This window comes from Medicago sativa, chromosome 8 (genome assembly GCF_051527215.1).
Source record: "Medicago sativa cultivar Bolivia chromosome 8, Bolivia_mono, whole genome shotgun sequence".
Classification (NCBI taxonomy): Eukaryota; Viridiplantae; Streptophyta; class Magnoliopsida; order Fabales; family Fabaceae; genus Medicago; species Medicago sativa.
In genome coordinates, this window is record NC_140756.1 from 20,079,473 (window position 1) to 20,106,329 (window position 26,857).

General features: G+C 34.0%; 1 protein-coding gene across 5 annotated transcripts; it reads left to right on the forward strand.

Annotated features, from left to right (window-relative positions):
* Nucleotides 1-47: 47 nt before the first annotated feature.
* Nucleotides 48-26,560, forward strand: LOC146897656 (uncharacterized). 5 transcript variants are annotated; one of them, XM_085736196.1, is made up of 13 exons: nt 48-372; nt 582-692; nt 1,526-1,576; nt 10,551-13,516; nt 13,612-13,860; nt 13,983-14,678; nt 18,580-19,401; nt 19,629-20,339; nt 21,386-22,201; nt 23,174-23,869; nt 24,672-25,490; nt 25,814-25,887; nt 26,158-26,560. In XM_085736196.1, the coding sequence occupies exons 4-12, from the start codon at nt 10,592-10,594 to the stop codon at nt 25,853-25,855; spliced, it is 7,776 nt and encodes a 2,591-aa protein (XP_085592322.1). In that variant the 5' UTR covers nt 48-372; nt 582-692; nt 1,526-1,576; nt 10,551-10,591; the 3' UTR covers nt 25,856-25,887; nt 26,158-26,560. The 5 variants fall into 5 exon arrangements, with proteins under 5 accessions (XP_085592322.1, XP_085592324.1, XP_085592321.1 ...); XM_085736198.1 differs by having other exon boundaries at nt 10,559-13,516; XM_085736195.1 differs by having other exon boundaries at nt 48-180.
* Nucleotides 26,561-26,857: the final 297 nt, after the last annotated feature.

The following is a 26,857-nucleotide window of genomic DNA, read 5'->3' on the forward strand; positions in this document are numbered from 1 at the left end:
TTATGGATGCTCTTATTTAAAGCTTAGTTTACAAACATGCATATCTCACCTTTCTTTCATTTAATTTGCAATATTCATTTGATCTCATTCATTATACTTCTCATCCTTTCTTCAGTAAATATGATCAATAAGTAATGAAGACAAATCACAACTTATGGCCATCCATTTCGAAATAGTGAGGTTTGTTCTTTCAAAACTTATATTTCTATTTATTCAAAGCTTGATTTAACGACTTTTTTTGTAGCAAGTTTATTTGATTTCATTACGAAAATATTTGAAGACAAAGAGAGCAAACATAATATAACTTGCCCTATGATCAATAAGTAATGAAGACAAATCACAACTTATGGCCATCCATTTCGAAATAGTGAGGTTTGTTCTTTCAAAACTTATATTTCTATTTATTCAAAGCTTGATTTAATGACTTTTTTTGTAGCAAGTTTATTTGATTTCATTACGAAAATATTTGAAGACAAAGAGAGCAAACATAATATAACTTGCCCTTCAACTTGTAGCATTTTAAATGTTAACATATTAAACCTTGTCAAAAACAATAACAAATTAATTAAAGAATTTTGTAGAGCACAGAAGCTTCAAAACGATTAATGAAGTTGGAAAATGGAGTTGGTGCTGGAGAACAGTGAAGAGCTAATTCCTTGTTATTGGTTTGTCTCTCTGTCTGAACTCTGAAGGTAATAAGATACTAAGATCGTTTACCCTTAACAGTTGCTTACAATTAAGCATGAATTAATATCAAGATTTTAATTTACAATACAAGCACTTAGTGTTTTTTTTTTTTTTTTTTTTTTTTTTTTTGAGTTTAAGCACTTAGTTTTAGCTCGTAGCCATATTGAACAAATAAATATTGGTTCCTATGAAATAGGAGGCTCGGTTCTATTTTTAAAATAGGCCCCAGTAAAATAAAAATTCAATTTTTTTTGTGTAGCTAAGTTTCATTAAAAAATCAGAATCATTAGAACTTTTAAGCATGAAACAAAACAAAATAAAATTAAGTGAAAGAGTGATTCTTTCAATAAAATAGCTTTTCAAATTAACTGATTAAGTGATTATACAAATTAATGGTGGTTTGATAGCATCAAATCTATGTTCAGAAAGTAGAACTAGAGTTTAGAAAAAACACATACATGTACTGAAGAAAAAAAAAAGTAACATGTAATTTTTTAATTTAAGTGGGGGTGGATATTATAATTTTTTTTGAGGTTCATAGTTTTTAGATGTCCGGTTCAGTAGAACCTCTTGCACTCCCAGGGTCCGGCCCTGTTCATCATATTGCTAATTAGTTTTATTTTAGTAACATGCACAACTTGATAAAAAAAAAAGAGTAGAAGTAACATGCACAATAATCATTTTTTTAGAGGATGCACAATAATCATTTTTTTTCAGAGATGCACAATTATCATCATATTGTTATATGTTTTGCTCGTTTTATCATTCATGCACTTGCTTGGTTTTCACAAAAGAATTAATGTATATATTGTTTTGATGGATTTTTTTTTTATTACAGGATGTATTGTTTTGATTGGCTATAAGCAGGGTGGGAACGGGCTAGGGCGAGGTAGGTTTCGTAACACTTAAATTTGATTGCAAATTTTTTTAAGGTTTAAGTCTGATCTAAGATCTGTTAAAGGCTTATTTTTTAGGTCTAAATCTGACTTTTTGAAAGGTTGATATAACCTACTAGGATGTTTAAAAGTTTATTCAATATGAATATATTTAAATAAGTATGTCTGCTTTTTATCTATAGGTTTCACGAGGTTTTTTTTTTCTTTTCAATTTTTACCTCCTTAACTTAAAATATTAGATGCTTTAATCGTTTAAATAATATTAGATTAGATACCTCTTAAGACTAATCTCATAACATATAACATATCCTTGTAATCTCTTTTGTTTCCATATAGATGGTTAGTTAGTGTCTCGCTTAACAGTTCAGTTAAGACTAATCTCATAATATGTGAGGCTCTCGACCAATGTGGTATCAGAGCTTCAACTAGAACAAAGGGTGCATACAGTATAAACATAATAAAAAGAGTGATAAGAAAGGAAATTACATAACCATGGAAACACCAAAACCAAAATTCCAAAAGATCAACCTATTATTCTCACTTCTTCCTTGTCTCCTCCCAGATCTTGTCAAAAGATCGATTCTCACAAAATACAAAACCTTGCTGAGTATTCTCATGTTCAAAAGACAACACTAGATGACACCCAAATTGTTGAAACCATACCTCCTATTTTAAGCCCTTTATAATATTTTCTAAAGACAAAAATCAATTACCTGATCTATCATAAACTTAATTTCTACATATCTCTTTCATATGAAAGCCCGATCATATCGACTTGAACAATGTAATCTTAGAGCAACAAACTAAGAACAATATGTAGATTTAAAGATTCTTCAAAGCCTCATAAATCACTTGAAATTTGAAGGATACAAAACTTTACATTTTAGAGCGGTTACGCTAATTTTCTCTCTTCATGCAAGAAAAAACCAGTATGTCTTTTGTAAGATATCTTTTCTAGATTCAATCTATCTTCATTACAAAAATGTAATTGAGATTGTTCTAACTTTACTTCATGCTGGGAGTGTTGTTCTCGCCATTTTCACAAATTATAATGCAAGTCTTAATGACAACACTGATCTACAAGATTGGAAGTCCAAGTTCAAATCACTGGATCAAATTAAGTCTCAAAAGCCTTGCATACTACTCTTTATCACCAAATAATGTATCGCCTTCAAAATCACTCAATAGATTTGCCACTCAGGATGTTCTTCTGATTCATTGTTGGTTATTAACAAAAGAGAATAAGATACACCCTTTATTGTCTATATCCCAAGGAAAATCTCAAGAGAGGAATCAACTCAACTAATTCCTCTTAAATGGGTAATGAATTATAAAAAAAATCCATCTTGACAGAAAACCAATACAGTCTTAGGATGCTACCTTCACAAGATCCAATGGTAGACCAGTCAAACCAGTTTTCAAGAAACCAGATAATTGGCCAAGTTTGGCTTATCCTATTTTTCAAACCATGATCATACAACCAATGCTTGAAGAAGATTAGTGTACTATTTATGCTTTCGACAAAGTATATGACCATTTTGTTTGGGATGTAGATCCCAATATGTGCGACCGATGGTGTGACTGAAGGATGCATGATGATGAAATTGATAGAGAAATTATCCTCCGTTAAAAGAAGAAGAAATGGGCGTGTAGACCATCTTATCCACCACAGAGAAAATTTGACCCTAATGGAAAACTTAAACCTTCAACTCAAGTTGAGAAAGTTCTAAATTGGAAATCTAAAAATATTGTTTCTCAAACTGATACTCTTCAGAATCGTGACAAAAGAGCAGATAAGATTGCTGAAAAAAATAGATAATATGCATATAATTTTTTTAAAGTTTGTCTCAAAAAAAATACAAAAACACTACCGAAAGCTCAAAACTCAAGTCTCCCAATTGGACCATGATTTAAGTAGGATATTAGAAGAAAAAACTTTTGACAATGATTTTAACCAAAATAAAAAAGAAAACAAAAAACTACAAGGTCAAGTAAAGAAATTGATGATTTCTTGAGAGTCTCTACAAAGAAAAAACCCAAACAAGTTGAAGATTTTTTTTCTTTTACCCTCATTATTTTCCTATTTACGATGCACAACCAGAAAGACCCCATCCTTTCTACCCTTCATATGCATCATCATCACCACTGTATGCAAAATACATACCCTCAGTCTATAGCGAAAAATATACCAGAACCACTACTTCAATCTCTATGTCCAAAGAAAGAATTGCCAGTTTAAGTGTATCATCCTCTGATTCTCAAGATGTTCCTAAAACACCTCCAAAATTTCAAAAAGAATAAATTCCACATAAAAGTTTCCAAGTCATGACAGTCGCATAAAATTATGAGTTACCTGAAGAAAATTATTCTTTATCCTCAACAGAGAGTAGTGGAAATTCCTTATATTTTGATGAAAATGGTTCTTCTCAAAATATATTCATCGATGAAACCACGTGATCATTTTCATCAGAATTAAAATCTGATGAATGTTTCTAGACACATTGTGGTGAATGTAAAAGAGGGACGATCTTTTTATGAGAAGTCACTTGAAAATGAAGAAACACTAGTCTCTTGAAAGGGCTAAAATAATTTGTAGCCATTTGTTCACACTTGATGATATACCACCTAGTCCCCAAAGAAAAAGATTTCTCGAATTTGATGCATGGCTTGATACAAAGTTTATTAAAAAAGGCACGAATACTCACAAAATCGTTGAAGAATTTTGTTGTAGGATGACATGCACATTGAAAGAATGGTTTCATAATCTTGGTGCATTCAATCAAAACGAATTGCACAAAATAGAAAATGATGTTTCTATTCTTGTAGTTCTTCATAATGAATTCATTAGTGATATGGACATACTTGATAGAAAAAACATACAAGAATTCTTTGAGATGAAATGTTTTTCCTCTGAAAGCAAGAGACCTCGAAAAACATTATCAAAGAATATCCCAAAGGTATTATCCTTTCAATGAATTTAACGACCATAGTCTCAAAAATGCACATATCCCCAAGACTCATGATTTTAATACCCTTCTGAGTTTTTGCCATCAATATTTCTTGTGGTAGCGAGGATATATATGCAGTTTTGAGAATAGGGTAATTAAATCCATTGAAAAGATTATACCTTTGGGACATTCTTTGATAATGTTTTTCGTGGTCTCTAACTTCTAGATAACAACATTTTATATCAAAGAATTCTTGTATGCTTTTTCTATTAAATATCTCCATATCACAAATGCGCTTGAATGCACATCATTCATTGTGAAGAACTCCAAGAACATCAACATCATTGTCTAGTTCGTTTAATTCATATTGCTTGAATGCACCAAAACTATGATACCATTCTTTCAACGTGCTTGTCATTTTACAACAAAATTCTTCAATGATTTTGTATGTAAATGCGCTTGTTTTAATCAACTGAGTATCAAGTCATGCATCAAATTTGAGAAGTTTTTTTCTCTGGCCACTAGGCGGTAAATCATCAAGCGTGAACCAAGGGTCACTATCTATTTTAGCCCTTTTAAAGACTTGAGTTTGTTCATTTTCAAGTGATTCATCATAAAAAGATCATTCCTCTTTTACATTCACCATAAAGAGTCTATAAATATTCATGTAATCGTTTTTACATTCCGATTCTGATGAAAAAGATCATGAGGTTTCGTCAATGGATATATTGTGAGAAGAATAATTTTCATCAAAGAGAAGGAGTTTTTACTACTTTATGTTGAGGAAAAATAATAATTTCCTTCGGAGAACTCGCAATTTTATTGATCGACATAGCTTGGAAGCTTTTATTTGGGATTTCTTCTTTTGGAATTTCGGATGAGGTGTTTGAGTAACATCTTGAGAATTATAGGATGATACACTTAAAAGACAATTATTTATTTCTTTGGACCCGGAGGTTGAAGTGGTGGTTGTGGTAGATTTTTTTTCTATAGGTTGAGGGTATGTATTTGACATAATTTGTTGATGATGAGGCATATGAAGGATAGAAAGGAGTGAGTCTTTCTTGTTGTGCACAGTGAGTAGGAAAGGTATGAGGGTTAAAGAAATGATCTTCAGCATGTGTTGGTTTTTTTCTCTTTGAAGGCTCTTAAGAAATCATCAATTTCTTTTACTTGGCTTTGTAGTTTTCTAATTTCTCTTTCTTTTGGTCAAAATCATATTGCCAAAAGTTTTATCTTCTATCATCCTTCTTAAACCGTGTGGCCCATTTGAGAGACTTGAGCTTTCAAGTTTTGATAGTGTTTTTGCATTTTTTTTTAGACAAAACTATGAGATTTTCATCTGTCTCATCTTTTTTTTTTCATTAATCTTATCTGCCTTTTTGTTGAGATTCCGAAGAATGTCATTTTGAGCAACCATATTTTCATATTTTCAATTTAAAACTTCCTCGGCTTGAGTCAAAGGTTTATGTTTTCCGTCAAGTTGAACTTTATTAAGCTGTATGAAAAGTTTGAATGATCTGTTTGTGAAGGGGTCTGCTTTCTATCTAGAGCAGGGAAATATTGGTTATAATATGAAGGTGGAACTAAGAACATGAAATAAGGGATTAATTTAGTTTTTTTTTTTTTTGGACGATTCAACGGTTTACAATAGTTTGATATCTAGAGCTTAGTCTTAAATTTTGAATAAGCTCGTCTTAATACTTTTTTTTTTGGTGTCCGGGGTTCGAACCTCGGACGTTGCATATATTATGAATACTTATTTTTTTTTGTTTTCAATACGTATATTTTTCTTAAAGAATACTTATATTTTGGAATAAACACTGACACTTGTTATTACGTTCAATTATGTTATTTTCTTAAATTACTGCTCCCCATCTCATTTTACTTGTCAATTTAACATTCTTTTTTCATTTTCCCCTTAAAAAAAATTTCTTTTTTCATTTTCAAAATAATTGTTACTTTAAATTTCACTACAACATTTAACTTTTTTATTAATATGTTTTTATTTTTTTATTTATTGATAACAATGTTATCGATCAAACCAATAATTTCCTTCAAACCGTGCAAAATTAGTTGAAAAACAATAATTAAAATTGTACAAAAAAAAACAACAATTAAAATGAAATATTGTTTTTTTAAAGCATTTAATACTCATATTTTGAGTGCGTGAGAAACGATATTAAGTGAAAATCAATATTTTTGGCTGGGTTCGCGTGTCGGGAGACTTAAAATGGACGGTGGCAACAACTTGGGTGGCGGCAGAATCTGTAGTGGCGTGGATGATTCCGGCGAAAATCTGTTTTTTTTTTTATTGTAACTCTATCAAACATTGACACAGACACGGGTAGTAGTGTAAGAAAATAACATAATTGAACGTAATCACAAATGTTGGTGTTTGACACCAGGAAGACACACCATCGATCATAAATGTTAGTGCTACAATGGTATAGCCTATAACTATGGCATGACCGATAAACAACTTAATTTGCAGCTTATAGCATATCAAATGATAAAATAATGTCAAACTGTTTTCGAATAAGCTGTTAATTATTTCCATAAGCCATCCTGGAGAGCCGATGAAAATAAGCTGAAAACAACTTATGAACATGTCATAAGACGTTTTCATAAGTTTTGCCAAACAATCTTACAAGTGTTTATGCTAGTAGATAAGCTCAAATAAGTCAATCTAAACATCCCCTCGTTTGTTTGTATCTATGCTGTTCCTATTTTGAAGTATCTTTTTAAGTTCAACCTTTCTCGGTCCTCCTTAAGGGGTTCTTTGAGGTATGAAGCACCGACGTTGACTCCAAGCGCTGACACTAACACTGACATGTAGACATGGTAATAATTTACGAAAATGAAAGTGATTGAATATAATCATACGAGGTAAGACCCAATCTGGTATCTCACAATTTTCTCGAAACCCAATTTATTTCATTACAAAATAATACCAAAATAGTCCCTAGCATTTTCATTCAAGGGACAAATTAGTCCTTGACTCATAAAAAGAGGGACTAATTTGTCCCTCAAATAAAAATGTCCGAGACTATTTTGGGTATTATTTTTTGTAAGGGATTAAATTGGGCCGCGAGAAAATTGTGAAAGACTAAATTAGATCTTCACTCTAATCATATATACTGGTGTCAGACACTGAACACAACACTCTATATTAACTAATCTGCTTTAATTGTATGAGTTAATTAGTTATAGGTTAGTTGCCAGGCAGTTTTGTTGGGAAAGTTAGTTATTTATCATCACCCTATTTAAACCAGCATATGTTATGGTAATCATTTTCCTTCTCTTGATTTGAATTATGGTTTCAAATATAATCTTCTCTCTGGAGGTACTTGACTGTTTCTCTACAGTCCTAATAATCATGATGAGGTTGTTAAGCTTTTAGAGGTTGGGATTTTGTGTTTGTCCTATGAATCATACGGTCGGAGGGATAAAGATCATAGTGATCTGCAAGAAAGAGAGCATAAGAGTACTCATGAGGTAGATAATCATAATAAATCTTTTTTTTTTTTTTGAGGGGACTCAAATCTTATTGATTGATAAAAGATGAGTGATGAGTACATGAATGGCCTTATTTATAGACCACAATTACACTAACCAACTTATAACCATACTCAACTAACCTACCAATTCTAACTAACCCTAGTTGAATGTGTATACTGTAATAGTTTGTAAGGGTTTAACAAATGCATATTTCATGAATGGGGGTTTCTAACATGGTAGAAAGTAATGACGAGGAGGATGGAACAAGAAGGGTTGCATCGTAGGGGCTATGCTGAAGCTTTGATTGTGTATATATAGAGTAATTATTATACTCAGTGCTCAGCAGTTAGCTATGCTGCCAGCTCATCAGTTGGTTACAGTTGTCTCTTTTTGTTCAAGACGGTTGCAAGTTACAAACTGCATGTAACTGTAGTATCCTATAAATACCGTGTTCTGTTAACGCCTTCAGTGTAGCAACTTCTACCAGTACCGCTAGCTTTACAACCTATTTTTTCAAATACTTCACCTTCAGCACAGCCAAATCATTCTTCTTTATCGGTGCAAAGCTCGGTGTGCCACCATTTTCCGGGCTCTCTTCATACTCGGATCAATCATCGAAGAGGCTTGGTCATGACAATTATCTAGTGTTAGTCTCACACAAAATATGATATGGTCTGAAAAAAGGTTTATAAGTGGGAGCCATCCCTCACCTTACAAGCCTTATAAGGTTCAATCAAGACCAATCCAAGTTCTATGATTTGGTATGGCTTGAACAAGTTGAGCTGGTTTTGTGTGCATGCGTCCCTTCATTGCTTTTTTGTTTCTCCTAAAGTTCCTGTTTGCTTTCACACAGAAAATGATCTTGCAGAAATTTAGAATCCTGCCTACATAGCCTCAGAACATCAAGATCAGTTGCTTCTCGCATGTCTTCCAGCCTCGCTCTTCTCTCAACTCCAAGAGAAAATTCAACATCACTGTCAATCTAAGATCAAAGTGCTAGCGCGCGAGCTATGGTTTAATCTTTGAAACACGAAGAAATTGGCAAATTTATTGCTTCGTTTCTGAGTTGCATCAAATCCGTCACATTCTCTTCTGTCTATTAGAGAAATAGTCTCAATTCGAGAACAACTAGATGTTATCCATGATGGCCTTCCGATTGAGTATGAATCCCTGGTTACTCTAGTTTCTAGCAAATCCGAGTAACTAGAGTATAAATCTCTGTTTACTCTAGTTCAAAGGCACTCAGGATCTTGGTTTGGTCCTGAAACCCGCCTCTGCCTTTCTCCCTCTTAATTTACAAGCCTTGTGATGGTGATTGGGCTTATTATGCTTACGACTGACGTTCAACCTCAGACACTTCTTTATTCCTTGGTCCAAATCACATCTCTTGGTGATCTAAGAAGAAAACACTTGTGGCCAAGTCAAGTGCTGAAGCAAAGTACAGGAGTTTAGACATGCCATTGCCATGTCTACAGACTACCTCTGAAGTCTTATTGGTGCGGTCCCTTCTTCACGAACTTCAGGTTCTGATTACCATTCCTGTGGTTTATTGTGACAGTCATGGTATTGTTGCCTTAAGTCATAATCCTGTCCTTCATTCAAGGACAAAACAGGTAACTGAACATTTTCTTTGTGGGAGAAAAGGTTCTTAGCAAGTCCTTAATTGTTTGCACAGGTTGCTGATATTCTTATGAACCTGCTACCCAATTCCCAGTTCCGTACTTTAAGAGACAAACTCAGGGTTCTAAAGCATCAGCCAGCTCCCACCCTGAGTTTGTGGGGGGAAGGATAAGGTCTATTGAGTACTTAAACTTGTTAATATTGTATTTCTGCCAGCTTTGCAGTTAGTTACACTTCCATCTGTATGCCAGCTCATCAGTTGGTTACAGTTGTCTTTCTGTTGAAGGCAGTTGCAAACTGTACGAAATTATTGTATCCTATAAATACCAAGTTCTCTTGCTCGGTACATCAAATTCAGTTTGAGATTCTCTCTCTCTCTCTCTCTCTCTCTCTCTCTCTCTCTCTCTCTCTCTCTCTCTCTCTCTCTCTCTCTCTCTCTCTCTCTCTACTCTCGAATCCTATAAGCTTGAATGAAAAGAAGACATCTTGGAGTTGGCAGAGAAAATTCTGATTAGGAGAATATTAAGAAAAAAGCCCATTAATGGAAATGTTCTATATTGTATCCTAGTTGAAGCTGGAAAAACACAGGCTTTGTTTGCGAGTTTGGAGGGGAGGGGAAGGGAAGACTTTGAGGGGTGAAAAATATAAGGGAAAATGGAGAAATCTTTCAAAAAATTTCAAAGAGTAGTTTTCCATTTTATCTTTTAAGTTGATTATTTGTTATACACAACGATTCTTAATAAACTATTCATTTCATTAAATTGTTTTTGTTTTCCAAAAACATCATTACTTGAATTTACTAATCTACTTTTGATTGTTGATTGGTCAAATCCCATCTACCTTCCTTAATTATTTCGTGGCTGATATGTTTCCACTCTCTTATTTGTCTGAAATAAAGAAATGTAGGTATACTTAGTTCAAGAAAATCGAGAAGAAAGTATGGAGTATGCATCCAAATTTGTAGAAAGAGCTGTCGATGTTGTGTTGGACCTGACTATTAGGCATGTGGGTTACATCTTCTATTACAAGGAAAATGTTAGTGAACTAAACAGTCTTGTTGAGAAGCTAAGTCTTGAAAGAAAGAGGCTGGAACATCGAGTAGATGAAGCTGAGGATAATCTAGGAATAACCGAAAGTAATGTTGCAGCTTGGCTTCAGAAAGTGGATAAAACTAGAACTGAAACGAAGGAGTTTCAAGATGATGAAGGCCACACGAAGACAAGGTTTTCCAGTGGTTTATTTCATTACTTGAGGAACAGACATAGACTAGGGAGAAAAGCAAAGAAGATGGCAGTGGATGTCAATTTATTAATAGACGAGTCGAAGTTTGATGGAGTTTCCTATCAGCAAAGGCCAACATCTATGCATGCTGCTTTGTTTAACGATGGCTATGTAGAATTTGATTCCAGAACACGTACAATTGAAAGGATAATGAAAAAACTAGAAGATTCTGCAGCGAGAATGATTGGAGTGCATGGGCCAGGTGGTGTGGGTAAGAGCACTTTAATCAAAGAAATTGTTAAGAAAGCTCAAGTCAAGGAGTTGTTCAATGTGGTAGTTATAGTAGAAATAACTGACAATCCCAACCTGCGAAAAATCCAGGAAGAAATTGCGTACGTGTTAGGATTGAATTTGGAAGGGGAAGGTGAGACTGTGAGAGCAGATCGTCTAAGAAGGAGGTTAAAGAAAGAGAGGGAGAACACCCTTGTCGTCATGGATGACCTTTGGGACAGAATAGACTTGAATAAGATAGGGATTCCATTTGACGATGATATGGATGATGATTCAAGCCGTCTGACAATTGAAGATATGAATGATCCTAACTTCACAATGGTGAAAAAAGGAAAATCTCCTGGTGATTATAATGGGTGCAAAGTTTTGCTAACTTCGAGAGATAGAAAAGTATTGTCTGATAAAATGGACGTCAAGTCAGTTTTCTGTGTGAGGGAATTAGATGATAAGGAATCTCTAATGTTGTTTAAGGAGGAGGCTGGAATACATGATGAAATGTCCACATTTAAACAGGAGATTGTTAAGAAGTATTGTGCAGGGTTACCCATGGCAATTGTTACTGTTGGAAGGGCATTAAGAAATAAGAGTGAGTCAGTGTGGGATGCCACACTTGAAAAATTTAAAAAAGAGGAACTGAGTGGAGTGCAGAAATCTATGGAGATTTCTGTGAAGATGAGTTATGATCATCTAGAATGTGAGGAGCTCCGGTCCATTTTCTTACTTTGTGCTCAAATGGGTCATCATCAATTAATTATGGACTTGGTGAAGTATTGCTTCGGATTGGGTATACTTGAAGGGGTCTATACGCTAAGAGAAGCCCGTGATAGAGTATATACATCAATTCAAAAGCTAAAAGACTCGAGTTTGATGTTGGATTGTAGTTCCAATGATCATTTCAATATGCATGATATGATTCAAGATGCCGCTTTGTCTATAGCACACAAGGAGAAAAATGTATTTGCTTTGAGAAATGGCAAATTAGATGACTGGCCGGACAAGGATATACTCGAGAGGTGCACTGCTATCTCTATACGCAACTGTGATATCATTGACGAGCTTCCTAAAGTCATACATTGTCCTCAACTTAAGTTCTTCCAAATTGACAGCAATGATCCTTCTTTGAAAATACCTGAGAATTTTTTTGAAGGAATGGAAAAACTCAGAGTATTAATATTGACTGGTTTTCATTTATCATGCCTACCATCTTCGATTAAATGCCTATTAAACCTCAGAATGCTTTGTTTGGAGCGGTGTGCTCTAGGTGAAAACTTATCCATCGTAGGAGAGCTGAAAAAATTAAGAATTCTCAGCTTTTCTGGATCTCAAATTGAAAACTTGCCAGCTGAGTTAGGGCTCTTAGATAAGCTACAGTTATTTGACATCAGCGACTGTTCCATAATGAAGGCGGTTTCACCTAATTTTATATCAAGGTTGACATCTTTAGAAGAGTTGTATATAAGAAAGAGCTTGATCAAAGTGGTGGTAGATGGAGAGCCAAACCAAAGTCAAATTTCATTTCTTTCTCAGTTAAAACATATACACCAACTTAGGGTTGTAGACTTATTCATCCCAAGTGCTGCAGTTTTGCCTAGGGACTTGTTCTTTGACAGGTTAACTGATTACAAAATTGTGATTGGAGACTTCAAGATGCTTTCAGTTGGAGATTTCAGGATGCCAAATAAGTACAAAGCATCAAGATCTTTGGCATTGCTAACAGACGGCACTGACATTCACGCTCAGAAAGGGATAAAGTTGTTGTTTGAAAGAGTTGAAAATTTGTTGTTGGGAGAGCTAAATGGTGTTCAAAATGCATTTTACGAGTTGAATTTGAATGGATTTCCAGATCTCAAACATTTATCCATCATAAATAACAATGGCATTGAATATATTGTTAACTCAATAGAGCTGCTCAATCCTCAGAATGTTTTTCTCAATTTGGAATCTCTATGCCTCTACAAACTGAGGAAGATAAAGATGCTGTGTTATACTCCAGTTACAGATGCCTCATTTGCCAAATTAAAAACCATCAAGGTCAAGATGTGTACCCAGTTGAAGACTCTTTTCTCCTTTTACATGGTTAAATTTCTTGCTAGTCTAGAAACAATCGATGTTTCTGAATGTGATTCTTTGGAGGAGATTGTTGTTAAGGAAGGGCAAGCAAATTTTAATAAGGTCGAGTTTAATAAGCTACGCTCTTTAACACTACAATCGTTACCAATATTTACTAGTTTTTATACCTGTGTTGAGATGCCCTCTACAGAAGAGCAAATAACAAAAAGAGATCACATAGAAATTACTGTTGCAGAAGATGATCACAGTGTCATGGATCCCCTTTCACTCTTTGGTGAACTGGTATGATGCATAATATTCCTCCAGTTTTTGTTGATTTGTGATTTTTTTCTCTCTTTCACTTGATACAAATATAGTAATTCCGTGTGTTCTTGCAGATTGAAATTCCAAACCTGGAGAGTTTGAAGTTATCCTCAATCAAAAGCCATAGGATATGGAGAGATCAGCCTATATCAAATTTCTGCTTTCAAAATTTAATAAAATTAACTGTGAATGATTGCTATAACTTAAAATACTTATGTTCATTGTCTGTGGCTAGCAATTTTAAGAAATTGAAAGGCCTTTTTATAAGTGATTGTGGGATGATGGAGAAGATTTTTATCACTGAAGGAAACAGTATGGACAAGGTATGCAAAGGTGTAAAGTTGTAGTTGACTTAATGTTATGTATACAGTTCTTTCTTGCTCTTGTGCATTTTTGTTGAGTATTTGAGTTCATTGCCATATGGCTTTTATGCATCAAAATTCAGGTCTGCATCTTTCCTAAGTTGGAGGAAATCCACCTCACCAAACTGAATAGGTTGAAAGATATATGGCAAGTTGAAGTTGGCGCTGATTCCTTTTCTAGTCTCATTTCTGTGCAAATTGAAGAGTGTGATAAACTTGACAAGATTTTTCCTAGTTACATGACAGGATGGTTTGGGAGTTTAGACAGCTTGAAGGTTATTAATTGCATGTCAGTGGAAGTGATTTTTGAAATCAAAGATTTTCAACAAATGGATGCATCTAGGATGGACACAAACTTGCAGCTTATTGTGGTAGAGCAACTACTAAACCTGAAGCAAGTATGGGACAGAGACCCACAAGGAATTCTTAGGTTCAAAAATCTGCGGAATATAAAGGTTTCTGATTGTAATCAACTAGGCTATCTCTTACCAGCTTCTGTGGCCAAAGATCTAAAAAGGCTTGAAGGCATTTCGCTAAATATTTGTAATAGAATGGAGGAAATTGTTGCTTGGGATGATGGACCACAAACACGATTAGTGTTTCCTGAAGTAACCTTCATGAAACTCTATGGCCTGTCAAAAGCTAAGCATTTCTATAAGGGGGGACATATAGAATGTCCAAAATTGAAGCAGTTGGCTGTGGACTTTTGTGAGAAGCTGGACATATTCACAGCAGAAACCACAAATGAAGAAAGACCAGCAGTTTTCTTAGCTGAAGAGGTAAGGAACTATTAACTGCTATCTAATTGTTCCAACTCATAAGAATTATATATTTTAAATTGACATCAAGAAAACAAAATACCCAGTCTTGCAAGAATTTAAAATGAAAATAAATAGGGAAAGTAAATGCTCAAAATTTTATCCAAAATTTGTAGCACCCACCACTAAACTTTTTTTTTGCGGACTGATATATTAATTAGACTTTAAGTATTGATAGTTAATTTCACGCACTCACACACAACTTAAATACGGAGAATATCATGCATGAAAGTCTTCTCCCCTACCATTTTTTATACGACTAGTTTAGAGACTCGGTGTTGCCCGTGTTAAATATTAAATAAGTTTTATAAGTTTGTATGCACGAATACACGTGTAAGTATTAAATTGAATTTATTTAAATTTACAATTATAATAATATCTTAAAAATAAATATAAATGATGAGATGAATGTCCAATGTAAGAATAAAAAGTGTAAAAAAATCAATAATGAATTAGTCCAAGTGGTAAGAGTTTTGGGGTCATGAGTTTGTTTCGTGGCCCATGCGTATGAGAGAAAAAAATCGATTGAAAGTGAAGAAAGTGGTTGAAATATATGTGTGTGTGTGTGTGTGTGTGTGTGTGTGTGTATATATATATATCAATAGTATATGTATGAGAAATAATAAAATTGGTGTTTGACAAACCTGAAAAGGGAAAATTGTTAGATGAAAAGAAGGTTTGAGGTTTCTGCTTGTGCTCAAAATATGTAAATATGTGATTAACGAAAATTAATTTATTTATAGTTAACATTTGCATTAGAATATGCTGCTAAAAAATAACATAATAACTAATCGAACCTTTTTTTTTTCCTAAAACATAAAAAATAATTGAATGGTATAGTGCTAAAAGATTAGTAATAACTAATTGAAGCTTCTTTTCCTAAAAACAAATAAACAAATTGTAGTCTTTTAATCATAAAATAAGATCATATATATAAACTTTGTTGAAAGTATTACGTGTAGTTTGTTGAGATATTTCTGCTACATAAAATATTAGAAATTCAATAAAAATTTAAAGAAAATATTGAGTGGATAAGATCAAATTGAGATATTTATGTTAAATAAAATATTGGTTTTTAAAAATAGAAAAATAATAAAAATATTGAGAATGAATGTGGAAGTGACACGTGGCATAAAAAACATTATTTTATATATATATATATATATATATATATATATATATATATATATATATATATATATACACACACACACACACACACACACATATATACTATTGATTGATATACTATTGATTGATATTGATGTGTAGTTTGTTGAGATATTTCCCACCACAAAAAAAAAAGTTTATTGAGATATTTCTGCTACATAAAATATTAGAAATTCAATAAAAATTTAAAGAAAATACTCAGTGCATAAGATCAAAAGTTTGTTGAGATATTTATGTTAAATAAAATATTGGTTTTTAAAAATTGAAAAAATAATAAAAATATTGAGAATGAATGTGCAAGTGACACGTGGCATAAAAAACCTTACATTGTATATATACTATTGATTGATTGGTTTTTAAAAATAGAAAAAATAATAAAAATATTGAGAATGAATGTGGAAGTGACACGTGACATAAAAAGCCTTACTTTATATATATACTATTGATTGATGTTACCATGTATGATTAGATCATGTAGCTTTTTATGTAATCTATTGACACTTTTCACAACCAATTCACTTGTGTCAAAACTACATCATCATTATTGTTGTTGTTGTTATTATAGAAAATCCCTCTAAAGGCATCTAGTCACATATCCCCTTTATATGTCTCCCTTATTGTTCCTTTTTTAAGAATAAAATTGTTCAAAGTCCCACACATTGGATGCTATATTGCCCAAAATTAGGTTTGAAAATTGCTTTTCTGACATAGAATACTTCCTTTTGACACAAGTAAATGACCAAATTACCCCCAGCGGCAGTTAACGACCGCTGGGAAAAACGCCGGTAGTTAACTACCGCTGAGTGCCAGCGGTTGTTAACAACCGCCGAAGCTGAAGGTAGCGGTTGTTAACTGCCGCTACGTGCTTGCCCATTTTCCAGAAGCTCATTTCCATTTTCCTGAAGGTTTCCTAACCAATTTTCATTTTCATATTCATTTTCATCTAAGATTTTCATCAAATAACCACTTGAAAATTCTTCTAAAATTTTCATATAATAACCAATTGATACCTAAACATATTCATCCAATATTTAACAGGAACATGGTAAAATTAAAACGCAAGAAATAATATAAAACGAACGTACGTATATGTCATAGAAATAGGAAAATGTATGGAACATGTCATAATAATACATCATGATCATCATAGTCAAAAAATACATAAAAAAATCCTAATACTAATCAGCCCTGCCTACCCTGCCTCTGCTGCCCCCTGCGTCGCCTGGAAATCTGATAAGTAAGTGCAGGCTCAGTAGCACTAGCTATCCGCATGACCTCCTGGACAATCTCCTCTTTGGTCATGTCGGCTTGCCTGGCCACAATATCTCGGGCTATGTGCGCCACATCCCGGACGATCGTCAATGTGTCAGACATCTCCCTGGCATGCTCCTCCTCAATCAACTGTTCCACGTTCGCCGGCCTGGGAGGGGATCCCTCATTAGGTGGGAGAATGCGAGGGTGAGAGACTCTGGCATACCAAGCCATGTAGCCAGGAACATGCTGCCATGGTGTCTCACACCCATCTACCCAACCAGGTACTAACCATGCCGCAGCGTCCATCAACACAGTAGTCAGCATCTGTGTAGGCACCAGAGGGACAGCTGAAGGATGTCTGGGAACGTCCTGGACAAAGGAGAACTGCCTCTTCACCCGCTCTGGCAAATGACGATACACCCTCTCCTTCCCGCACATGAGCCATCCCGAGTAAGTGCACATCATCTGAAATGGGTGCACGTCTCTGCGATCACCATAGGTAGAAAACCTGACGTCATCCACCTCCAAGCGATCCAGGCGTGAGCGGTAATGGTGAACACTCTTATGACCTTTGCTAGTGAGCCATCTCCCACTTGTGATTTGCTTGTGATTTACTTGTGATTTGCTTAAAGAAATTAGGATGATTTTCGTGCAAATGAGGTTTGGGTGAGTTTTGTATGCTTTTGAAGTTGTGTTGAATGTGTTTCTGTAAACCAGAAACTGCAGTTTATGCATTCTTAAGATACAGAATGCAGCGGTAGTTAACAGCCGCTGGGTCTCAGCGGTAGTTAACTACCGGCGTGTTTCCCAGCGGTTGTTAACTATCGCCAGGGGCATTAAGGTCATTTCCATGTGTCAATTGGAAGTATTCTTTGTCAAAAAAGCAATTTTCATTAGGTTTTATAGGTGGGAGACATCCCTCACCTCTAAGCTAGTTTTGTGGGATTGCGTTTGGTGCATCCCAAATTTTAAGATGGTTTTAGAGCCTATTAAAAATACAATGGGCAACCTTCTGGCGGGCCATCCATATCATGTCCAATTGTAGGCGTGAGTGGGGTGTGTTGAGAGCCTCATATTGAATTGTATATGGCCTGAAATAATGTTTTTAAGTGGAGACATCCCTCACCTTAAAAACCATTTTGTCGAGTTAAGTTAGATCCAATCCAAAACCAAGAAAAATAAAATGGCATATGACCGAAAAAACTAGCAATTAAGAAAGAGAATGTTACCACTTACAACAATGCTAGCAACACAATATAAAATTATGACATATTCTTTTTATTATGCATATGCTCTATCATTAAATGAAATTCATGCAGATCTCACTAAATTAAGTGGGTCCTCCATACTGTGGGATGTATGTGTGGATTCTATTCATCAACAGTTTTTTATTTTGAGATTTCCTTCTTCTTTGTACCTATATTTCATTGTTTTCTAGGTAATTTCCAACTTGGAGTTCATGGAAACTGGCTTAAAGGAATCACTGTGGTTAAAGAGTAACAAATGGAAGTACCGAATGGACTGTATGAAAGAGCTTAGCTTGCGCTTATTGGAGAGTACTGAACTTCTCTACTGGTTTCTAGACAGAATGCCTAATCTAGAAAGGTTAAACTTGCTTTTCTGTTATAAGTTGGAAGAGTTAGTACCAAGTGAAAACATAGCACCACAAGAAAGGTTGGGAACTGTATTACAGCTCAAGACATTGCATTTGTGGTCATCAGTGATAAAGGATCTAGGATTTGACCGAGACCCACTTCTACAAAGACTAGAGCATTTGGTTTTATTTAACTGCCACAGTTTGGTCACTTTAGCACCTTCCTCTCTATCTTTGACTCACTTAACATATTTGGAAGTACACTCTTGTCGTGGATTAATGAATTTAATGGCAATCTCAACAGCTAAAAGCATGGCTCAACTTGCAAAAATGAAGGTAATCGAATGCAGCGTACAGGAATTGGTAACCAGTGAGGGAAATGAAGAAGACAGAGTGATTGAAGTTGTATTTAGCAAATTGGTATTTTTAGAGCTGGTAAGATTAGAAAACCTTAAAAGTTTCTGCAGCTACAAGAACTGTGAATTTAAATTTCCATCATTGGAAATATTGATTGTGAGAGATTGCCTCAAAATGGAAACATTCACTGTGGGTCAGACAACAGCACCAAAGCTACAAAATATACACACCATTGGAGGAGAAGAGGAAGAGAAACAATATTGGGAAGGTGACTTGAATTCCACTATACAAAAAGTTTTCAAAGACAAGGTGCTTATTCATTAAATACCAGATTCTCTCATCTTAATTTTTTACTTTTTAATCAAAATAATACCGATTCCATTTATATATTTTAGAATCTTAGTCTAAACATTATAGTCTCATTTTTGATTTATAATAAATAATTTAGCTTGTTGAATATTTGAGTCTTAACTCACAGCACCTTCATTTCTTTGTAATTCTTTAATAATTTTTACTTTATTTCTTTGATTTTACAGATTTTTTTCAGATATACAAAGAAACTCAACCTTTATGATCATCCTGAATTATTAGAACAAGTATGGCATTGCAGTGATTTGGTGCATGAGTACATGTTTCACAACTTGACATCTTTGGTGGTATCACAATGTAACAATCTAGTGCATGTAATTCCATCTCATTTACTTCCTTGCTTTGGTAATTTGGAAGAGTTAAACGTAATAGGGTGCAGTGCTGTGAAAGTCATATTTAATATAAATGACGCAAGGGCAACTAAAGCTTTGGGAACATTTCGCTTGAAAAAATTGTTTTTGGATGAGCTACCAATCCTGGAGCATGTATGGGACAAAGACCCTGAAGGAAATTTTTGCCTTCAAGTGCTACAAGAAATGAGTGTTTTAGAATGTGATACCCTTAAATATTTGTTTCCTGCATCAGTGGCTAAAGATCTTACTAGACTTGAGATGCTTAGAGTAACACACTGTAAAGAGTTGGTAGAAATATTTTCAGAGGATGAAATGCCTGCAGAAGGAGCAACAAAAGAGTTAATGTTTCCTTCTCTGACCTCATTGTACATAAACAAATTGCCAGGGCTCAAATACTTTTATCGTGGTTTACATAAGCTAGAATGGCCCGTGCTAAAAGAATTGTATTCATATCACTGTAACTTAGTGATACTCGAATGTCAAGAAGATCATCCAGAGGAGCAAGCCCTTGTTCCAGTTGAAAAGGTATGTTGAAAGTATTCTATGACTTCACAACTTGTTTATTCCAGCAAGAAAGGTGCTCCTTTATAGGAGAGAGTACGTAATGACACTCCATACATAAATTAAGGAGTGATTTAAGTACTTCTCACAACTTGGGCTGAGGCAGTTAAAACCAGTTTCACTTCCCTAGATAATATAAGAGTATACCTAACCCAGCGACATCACATTGACGAACCTATAACCGGATAATGTATCTATCACTGAAATCTATTCATATTTTTCTTTTTTTATTTAATGAATGATATTTAAACAATAAATCGAATTCCTAAAGCTCATCAGTCATCAATATCCATTTCTTCTATGCTTTGACTCATACTTTGTTGTCTAGTGATGGACTAATAATAAACATATATAGTTTTATAACAATTATGGGATTTAAAATATTTATTTAATTCTATGTTTTAGAAGACTTCTTAAAGGTCTCTTGAATATGTTTATGTTTATAAAAGGAAGGGTAGAAAAGGGAAAGAAAAAAGAGGGGGTGGGTGTGCAAGAGGGACGGATGGTAGGAAATGAGGAGAAAAATGATGAACTAAGATGAAATGCAGCTAATAATTGTACAGGTAGCAGCTTGGGAGTGGTGGGGATAGAGAGAATCAGTAAAGAAAATGTGAATATAATGGAATTGAGTCAATGAGGAAAGGGGGTTAGTTTTGGAGTGAAAATTGGGACTGGGGAGTGAGAGCCATTCTCCACTCAGTAGGGGATATTCCCAGTGGAATTATCATTCGACCAGCATTTCAGTAGCCTTTACATTTTTATTGTTGCAGGGAGAATTCTCTCCATCCATTGTATTCCCTCTTAAGCAAATAATACATTCCTAGAAGGACCTGCTTCTTTCTGTATCTTCTACAATCCTTCATATTCACTCTTTCATATTCAATTATCCCTTCAGTTATTAACATCAAATTTTTATTTTCATAGAAGAGTTAGTTCTATGTAAGTTGTGTTTGTCTATACATCTAATATATATAATTTCCTTTATTTGTTTTTCCTCATGGGCTATCCAGATTCCTAGTATGAAGCATTTATCATTTGGTATTGGAGACACCGAGGTTACATGGAATCCGAAGTCTTGTAAATTACAATTTGAAAAACTGCAATGCTTTCAAGAAGAGTCAGATAGTGTTCTATATCGGTTCCTTGGCATGTTACCCATTATAAGAAAGTTGGAATTCAGATATGGTTTACTTGAAGAGTTGTTCTCTGCTGAAAGACCTAATGCTGATTACACAAGATTCCTCTTGCACCTAAAAGAAATAGAGTTAAATAAGATTTTTAATCTCAACTCCATTGGTTTAGAGCACTCTTGGCTACGCCCCATTCTTGAAAATCTCCAAACATTAGAAGTAAGACGCTGCTATCGTTTAATAAACTTGGTACCAGACATGGTATCTTTCTCCAGCCTCACATATTTGGCTGTAAATATATGTAGTGGAATGCTATATCTGTTTACATCGTCAACAGCCAAAAGTCTGTGCCGACTCAAAGTAATGAAGATAGAATCGTGTGAATCAATGCAAGAGATAGTGTCCAGAGAGGGGGATGAATCAGGTGAAGACAAAAAGTTAATATTTGAGGACCTCCACACTTTGTTTCTAAAAGATTTATCAAAGCTAAGGTGCTTTTACCCTGGGAAGTTTTCCTTGTGCTTTCCTTCCTTGGAGAAAGTGTCCTTGATTCAATGCATCTGGATGAAAACTTTCAGTCCAGTCAACATGATAGATCCAACCAAATTGTCTTCTGGAGTTACATTCATCAAAGATAAAACACCACAATGGGAAGGTGATCTGAATGCTACAATAGGCAAGAGGTTTGAGGAAGAGGTATGTACAGAATCAATAACATATATACTCTTACGGTTGTTGATCAAAATACATTATTACAAGTATTCATGTATAACACAATATTATTAGAATTTAGATTTGCTTATATTATTAAGATAAGCATAAGATTGTCAATTTGAATTATTTCAAAAATTTAGTCAATCAAATTAAAATTGAGTTTATATATATGCAACTAATTACAATTGTAAACACAATCGATTTGAATTTTAAAAAAATTCAAACCAAAAATTTATCTATAGGTCATATTGATTATTTATTTTATAAATTCTGGTTAAAGTGTGTTGGACACAATATTAAAGAATTGAAATAGAATTTACTATTTTTATTAATTAGTTAATACAAAAGTAAATGTTTTTTTTTTTATAATATTAGATGTTAGTGTCCTGGAAACAACCTCTTGTGTAAAAAACAGGGTAAGGTTGCGTACAATACACCGTGCTTCCCTTTTTATAATATTAGATGTTAGTACAATTCATTTGATATTTTTATTTTTAATTTCTTAACACATCAACACATGTTAACAACATACTTATTTGATCTCAGAATACTTAGCTCTACAAGTCTGTTTCCCTTGTTTAGTGTATACATTGTTGATGATTTACAAGGTGCTAGTCTACCTTTCTTGATTGCTTCGGGTATGTTTGAGTTTTTGGAGGGATAAGTCTATTTTGGTATATATTTGATATTACAAGGCCATCATTAAACCGCATGTAGTAAGCTGTTATGGTCTATACAAAAACTCAAATCCCCTAAACCTGGTTTAATTACAGCCTTAGAAAAAGTCAGATTTAAAAATATAACCTTTTGAACAAATTTCTATGTTTGGAAAATGAAATGAAATTACAATTCCACATCTCAATTTGAAATGAAATGAAATTACAATTCCACATCTCAATTCTTATTGACCTTGGTAAATAGCAAGTAATTTTTTCTACTCTATTGCATGTGCAGATTTCTGATTATGCACCAAAAGGAACTGTTGTGAGTCTCTTTGATGAACCAGTACTACAGGATGTATGGCATGGCTTGCCAGTCCCACACTCTTGCTTTGGAAATTTGGAGGAATTAATTGTGGACGGGTGCCAATTTTTGTCTGAAGTACTACCATCCAATTTACTTCCTTTCTTAACAAAAATGGAAAAGTTGGCAGTTCGAAATTGTGGTTTTGTGAAAACCATATTTGATGTGAAATGTATAACAGAAGACAGAAAAATGACAACTAAGGGACCAGCCCTGATTCCCTTCCCTTTTTCCCTGAAGGTATTGACTTTAGAGCAGTTGCCAAATTTGGAGAATGTTTGGAATGAAGATCCTCATGGAATTCTAACAATTGAACTTCTAAAACAAGTATATGTTGATAAGTGTAAAGGCCTTAGAAGTTTGTTCCCAGCCTCAGTAGCCAAAGATCTTGTGAAACTTGAAGATCTACACGTGAAACACTGTGAAGAGCTGATGGTTATTGTTGCTGAAAATAATGCAGATCCCAAAGGAACAATTTTGGAGCTTTCATTCCCTAGTGTGATCTCACTGACACTACTAGAATTGCCAAAGCTCAAGTGTTTTTACCGTTCACTTCATTTTGACACGTTGAAGTTATCCACACATCAAGAGTCACATTCTGAAGGTGAAGTGATCGATATTGAAAAGGTATCATTTCTTTACAACTCTCCTTGATGCAGGATCCCGAATGGTTCCTAAAAACCGAACTTAATTTCCTTCTTACTTTTATATGAATGGTATTGACATTTGTTGAATGTCCAACACTAACTAGAGATATGACCTTGGTAGTGCTTATAAAGTTATAATCATGGTTTTAAAATCAAGATTCCAATCGTAAATCAAAAACCTATTTTTTGAGTTATGAATCAAATCGTATTATGAATTGTAGGAGACATGATCAATAAAAATATAACATTTTAAAGTAAAAACAAGTGATATAGCTAAAATGTAAGCTGATATATCATTTTAAAGTAAAATAGAAATGAAGTATTCTTGTTAATTATGAACTTTTGTATGTTTTACACATCTACATAAATTCAAATATTATACTAACTAGACTATTAATAATGATGTATTCTTGCAAGCCATTGTACTATATCATACATACATATCAATGGTGCTTAAATTGTTTTAAAGGCCTTTATCATCTAAAACGATTTTTCATAATCATATATTCTTCATAGGGACCATGCGGACCTTCTTAATGATCTCCACTCCAACCTTCCACCATTTTAAATAGCATACTTCACTTTCTTTTAAAAATGTAAAGGTTTTTTTCTTTTAAGCTAACTTGTTTGCCCATATTTTGTTGAAATAGTTAATCTATCAATAACTATACATTGAGCATCTTGTAGCTTGAAAGGTTCATTATTTCATTATATGTAAAAGAGTTGGATCTATAACCGGCTCCCTAACCTTCTTTTGCTTGATCGTTGGTTTATCTTTGTAGCTTACACCCAATCTGCAGAGCTTGTTACTGAGTGAGAAAGAATTGAAGATTATTTCGCAGAGAAACCTCTTGCACAAATTAAAAGCTCTTTATTTGGAGTGCTTTCATGTTGAATCAGATGTATTTCCATATGCATTTTTACAACAGGTGCCTAATATACAGAAGCTTGCGGTGTCTTGTAGTTCCTTCACGGAGATTTTCTGCTTTCAAAGGCCTGATGTGGTCTATACAGAACTCCTATCCCATCTGAAAGTTTTAACATTGGATTTACTTATGGAGCTCGTTTCCATTGGGTTAGAGCACTCTTGGGTTGAACCCTTAATCAAGAATCTAGAAACATTGGAAATAGCTAGATGCTTTCGTTTAAGGAACATAGCAGTATCTACTGTATGTTTCTCCAATCTGATGCATTTGTTTGTGTCTGACTGCAACGGATTGGTAAACTTGTTCACATCCTCAACAGCCAAAAGTTTGGCTCGACTCAAAACAATGAATATTATATGTTGTGAATCAATACAAGAGATAGTATCTCATGAAGGTGATGCATCGGATGAGGATGAAAAGATAATATTTGAGGAGCTCCAGGCTTTGTATCTTAAAGATTTACATGAACTCAAGTGCTTTTATTCAGGGAATTCTACTCTGTGTTTTCCATCCTTGGAGCAAGTGTTTGTAATCAACTGCCACAAGATGGAAACTTTTTGTCCAGGTACCATCAATGCAGACAAGTTGTTGGGAGTTAAATTTCAGGATATCTCAGATGCTGTCCCATTGGAAATTGACCTCAACTATACCATACATAAGGAGTTTCTGGCACAAGTATGTTTTAACTTTTCTTTTTCGTTTTCTGAAGATAGAAACTTTAGTGTTTTCGTTTACCATTTTAGTAATTAGGTCAATTTATTGGATGGGAAGTACATTGTATTTGTGAGCAACCATCACATAGATACTGCTAACATTTTCACAATGGAAGTTCAATTAATTATGAGTTTGCCTTGTCAATAACTCCCAATTGAAAGCAAACCAGCAAGGGGAGATATTAATTTTAGCTTGAAAAATAAAATATTACCATTTCTATAGTTAAAGAACCTTATTTTTTTCCTTCATTATTATCAAACTAACATCACTGTTTTTGTGTCTAGGCTGACCCTAATAACTCGGTAAGACCGCAAGAGGATGCATGACATTGATGAATGTTGATAAAGACTGTTGAATGGTAAGACTATTAATTTATTTTGGAGAGTGATATAAGACATTACTTTATTTTGGGGAGGGTTGTGTGTGTGTGTGTTTAATCCCATCGTAATACCTTAAAAAAAGAAAATGATTTGTACAGGTTGTTTACTGAAATATGATTTAACACATTTGTTAATTTTTTTACACTAAGTGTATAGTTTATTAAACTCTTGATTTATATATTAGTATATTAATAATGTGTGTGACTATTATAAGATGTAGAACTTATATTCTTTTTATAATTTGACAGGTGAGGTCCAACTACAATACCGCAGCAAAATAACTGGAAAATGAGGTTGATGGTAAAGACAGTTGATGAAGAGGAACACATTTTTCCAGTGGTCATACTTTTTACTTTATTATATTTGGATTTATTCCAGTGTTACAATGTTTTTTGTTTAAGAAAATAAGTACGGTTGTGTGGCTTAAGTTACAAGAAGTTGATTGTTCTATATATTAATGTAACAATGTGTGTGATTATATGCAAGTTTATTGGCTGGCTGCCATGAAGAATAAATATGGCCTTATATTGTTTGATATATGTACTTTTAATCATAAAAGAAAATATTGTGTTCTTGCATGTTATCTTTTGGATAACAAACTCAAGAACATTTTTCAGTAATGATGTATTGGTTCTATTTTTTTACTCTTAATTTTGTCCATTTATTTCATGTTTCAGTTTAACTATGGATGTCAAGGATACATTAATGTTAAAATATATTGCAATGACTGACCATTTGGTAGGAAAACTGAAATCGGCTGAATTGTTCGATAAGCGGGGAGGAAAATTGTGAGGAAAAGATTATTTGGTCAGTAATTTCTGAATCTAAAATTTAGGATCATTTACCAAAGTTAGGAGATGTGATGGAATGATTGTATGAGCTGACAAGTTTTGAGGAGTGGGGCAGCAGCAGTAGAGGAAGCAGAGGGTAACAGTCAAGAAAACTTTG